Below are 4,012 nucleotides of genomic sequence, written 5' to 3' on the forward strand. Positions count from 1 at the left end.
CCGCTGCCGCCTAAATCGTACCAGACGAGTGTGATATCTGGGACAGAACGATCGGGGTTTTGGCTGCCTCTCACATAGATCAACACAAGGGTTTGTTGGTCATTTTGCCGTGGCCCGTCTCGTCAAGGGCAAATCCTCAAGATTACAGCAAATGCATGGCAAATCCTTTTATAGGGTAAACGGGGGCAAATCCTCAAAGTGTAATTAAAGGCGTGGCAAATCCTCAAATTTCCCCAAAAAAAATACAGATAACAAAAATCTAGAACAAATCACAAAAATCTGGAGCAAACCTGCAGAGACGCTGGTGGTCTCAAATTTCATTTCTTTGTTAGGCGTCTCTATTTATTTATTCATTTAAAGGGAAAGGTTGCTCCATTTGTTTTTGAACAGTTTTGTAAGTGAGTGCTAAATGAATAACCTCATGTGCATAAAAGGCTACGAAGCACCGATACGTCAAGATTAGCTGTATCGGCGTACTGTACGTGGCCGATACTTTGATACGCCTGATACGGCTTCGATACAGGTATCGCTGAAGTATCCCGATTTTTGATTTAAAAAGAAAAGAAAATAAACACGATACGGTGGCGACACGCTGTGGACATGGCCGGGATACGGCAAGCACGTCGCCGGCAGCCTTGAGCCCAATAGAAGCCCACAAGCCTAACCTAACATCAGCTCTCTCCTTTCTGTTCGACCATGAAGGATTGGATCTGGCGACAGCAGGCAGTGCGCCGGCCGCCGCCGCCGCCTGCAGTAGCTCGTTGCCGCCGCCGCCTTGAATCGCCTCTCCACCCTGCCGGCTCGCCTTGCCGCCGCATGGAGTGACTTGAGTCTTCTCTGTCGCCGCCGCATGTCGCCAGCAACAACAAGGTATGATTGCGTCGCGTCCGTGCTTAGCTGCTTGTCGTGTCCTGTATCCTATGCGCTTGGCTGCAACCAATGGGCTAGTATTTTTATCTCATCTCACACATTGTATTATGTTTTGCCTTTATTACATGTCATTTTATTAATTATTTATATATACTTGCCATATCGCCGTATTGATGTTTCTAGAAATTGCCGTATCCCGTATCGTGCTTCATAGATAAAAAGCACTTGGAGATGACTAGGTCAAGACAAACCCACAGTTTGACGACAGGAGAAAAAAAAAACAGGGCAGTCATGAAGTGAAAGGATCTGTACAAGACGTCACACAATTAGTTTCAGAAAGTGAACACTTCTAAGTTGATTACAATCACTTCAAGACAGAAGCCAATAACACCAACCATGCATGCCAGTGACCATACCAGTTACGCAAGTATGTTCGGATCAATCTACAGTACTCACTAGATAGACAGATAAGAGATATAATAACATGATAGCCAAACTGCAGAGGTCATAATTGAACTTAAAACAAGCTGGGCCATCTTTGGTTCTCATTGTTCCATCTTGTCTTCACTGGCTTCCCTTGGTAACAGCCTGTGCTTCTACCCCTTCGCCACCAAAAGCAACAGCAGTAACCATACAGAAAGCTGCCAACTTGACAACTCCATTGATCACGCCGTCAACCGCACGTCCGATGGATTTCAAGCGCCTGCAGGTAGAACGAGGTAGGTCAAATGAGAATATATGTACCAACTCCTGTCGTACAACATATATCAAGTTTGATCCTCTACGTACAACATAGTCTTATCTGCCTGTTCCTTCTCCAACTTATCTAACGTTGCACCCAGCTTCGCCCTCGCCAGCTTATACTGAGCGTCCACTTCAGACGGCTCCAGTTCCTTCGGGATCTTGCCAGCATGCTGGATTTATACACACTTTGCATCATCAATCATTAAGTACAAGCGCTGACTGTGGCTGGTAAATAATTAAGAAGGATAATGTCTTGTCTGTCAGTTAAGAAAGCATGGTGCACGTGTAGCTACTAGTCACAGAATCACACTTGCCCGATTTGGACAAATGATGTCACAGAATCATACTAGCTAGGATGTGCATGAAGCAGAAGAAGATGCGAAACCACAGCAACATCCATCTTTATGTGATGCAATTAATTACTACCTCCGTCCGAAACTATTTGTCGCTCAAATGAATGTATCTAGATGTATTTAAATGTTAGATACATCCATTTGAGCGACAAGTAATAACGGAGTATTTGCTAAAGGGGTGAGTAAAAAGTCATGCTCCGATCAACCAGGAAAATAAGGTTGCTTAGTGATATGATTCCAATGTAGTCCTGTTGCTAGTTCGTCAGGCGTCAGGTTAGACTAGTATGACCATGATAAGCAAGTAATTTTGCTCATTTTTTATGGTAGGTAATACAAGAGACACATGTGTGTTGCTGTTTCAATTGCACATAATTCAATTATCACAGGCTACATCGATCCTTGATGTCGTGAGAACATAAATCATGTTGGGCTAGTGGATCAATTGGCAGTGTGAGCGTGTGTGCTTTGGAAACAAACTATTGACTAGTACAGAAATATAAGACCGTTTATATCACTAATATAGTGATCTAAACGATCTTATACTCTGTATTTCTTTACAGAGGGAGTACTAACTAGTAAGTGAAGCAAGAAGAAGAGGAGATGGTTCAAGATATCAAAACATCAGCAACACAACATCAATCGATCTTATGCATAAAAATTCATGATCAGATCAACCGATAAGGTTGCCTAATGATATGATTAGCATGCAGTACCTCCTGTTGCTACAAGCAGCACTAGGTCAGGATGTATAGGTTCAGGTCAGGTTAAAACAAGTACTGGTATACATGATGACGCTAAGTAAGTAACTTTGCTCTTGTTTCTAGTAGTAGCCAATACAAGAGACACACGCATGCTGCTGTTTCGATTGCAAAGAATTCGATTATGGCTGGCTACATCGTGGATGACGTGAGATAGATCATGTGAAAAAATATGCAAATTTTGGTTCAGATACCTTGGTGGAGAGCTGGCGGGAGCGCATGAACCTGCTTGGCACGAGCCGGCGTCCCTCCTCCGCGACCGCCGCCTGCGTTCGCTGGAGCAGTGAGCCACCGAGGCTCCTCGCCGCGCACCGAACCGCCGCCATCGTCGCCGTCCTGCGAACAATTGGTTATGCATTAGGATAAAAAGTCCGTCACGAATCACCACCGCCGGCCGCTACCCCCACCCCCACCCCACACACAAACCATCGATTGGATTGCAGACTGGAAATTTCGCTGGGATTTGGTGAGCGTACCTTGCGGGTCTGGGCACTCCTTATTCCTCGCGCGGTTAGGGTTCGTCGTTCGCCTCCACCGAGAAGAAGGGGAAATTGGGTGGGGAGAGCGGTTTTTAGCGCTGTCCGGGAGGTGCGGTGCGGTGCGGTGCGCCAACATATAATCTTGCGAGCAGGCCCGGCCCAGTGCAGCTCTTGATCTTGGACTTTTTCGGCCCAACTGTGGAGATTTCGGTAGGTTCCTTTTTTCCGAAAATCCATCTCTGCACGCGAGCTCATCTGCATGCGGACCTGATACTGAATACTTCCCTCTAGTTAGGGTTTCGCCGAGTTCTCCCGGGGCGATCTTCGCCGCCGTCGAGCTTTTTTCCCTACCACCGATCAAACCCCGTTCTCGACGCGGCAAGGAGGGGGCGGCCTCCCAGGGTTGTCGTCTCGCCAGTGGCAAGGAAGGGGGCGGCGGAAACTAGGGTTCCCCATCAAGTTACCCGATTTGTTCTTCGGGTGAGAGTATTCATGGAGAATTCCGGAGTTAGTTCCTCCGGGATCAGTGATGTCGAGCAGTTGATGAAGGAGTTGGGATTGAAGGAGGAGGACTTGGACGACGTGGTCTTCGATGAGCAACCTATGCCGCCGGAGGGGCCAAGATGGGTAGCCCTAGCTAGGTTTAACACCTTCAAAACCTACAGCCAGACTTGGTTTTTCAGAAACATGAGATCGGCATGGGATATTGCGCAGGAGGCCGGGTTCAAGCCTCTGGAGGACAACTTGTATACGGTCACATTCACTTGCTTAGGTGATTGGGAGAGAGTTATGAATGACGGCCCATGGA

General features: G+C 46.9%; 1 protein-coding gene across 1 annotated transcript; it reads right to left on the reverse strand.

The window, feature by feature from the left end:
• Positions 1 to 1,177: 1,177 nt before the first annotated feature.
• LOC125519893 lies at positions 1,178 to 3,336 on the reverse strand. Its single transcript, XM_048684672.1, has 4 exons — positions 3,202 to 3,336; positions 2,920 to 3,061; positions 1,660 to 1,784; positions 1,178 to 1,573 (listed from the first exon to the last, which is right to left on the reverse strand). Exons 2-4 carry the CDS (start codon positions 3,049 to 3,051, stop codon positions 1,435 to 1,437), a joined length of 396 nt encoding a protein of 131 aa, XP_048540629.1. The 5' UTR covers positions 3,052 to 3,061; positions 3,202 to 3,336; the 3' UTR covers positions 1,178 to 1,434.
• Between the last annotated feature and the right edge of the window lie 676 nt (positions 3,337 to 4,012).

The sequence above is a fragment of the Triticum urartu genome, chromosome 1, assembly GCF_003073215.2.
Source record: "Triticum urartu cultivar G1812 chromosome 1, Tu2.1, whole genome shotgun sequence".
Lineage (NCBI taxonomy): Eukaryota > Viridiplantae > Streptophyta > Magnoliopsida > Poales > Poaceae > Triticum > Triticum urartu.

What these genes read in the sequence shown, in the direction of transcription:
- LOC125519893 (XM_048684672.1), bottom strand. Translation starts at nt 3,051, where the DNA reads ATGGCGGCGGTTCGGTGCGCGGCGAGGAGCCTCGGTGGCTCACTGCTC. An exon ending in CCCGCCAGCTCTCCACCAAG is followed by an intron (nt 1,785 to 2,919) that starts GTATCTGAACCA and finishes GTATAAATCCAG; the next exon opens with CATGCTGGCAAGATCCCGAA. An exon ending in CAGGCAGATAAGACTATGTT is followed by an intron (nt 1,574 to 1,659) that starts GTACGTAGAGGA and finishes TTCTACCTGCAG; the next exon opens with GCGCTTGAAATCCATCGGAC.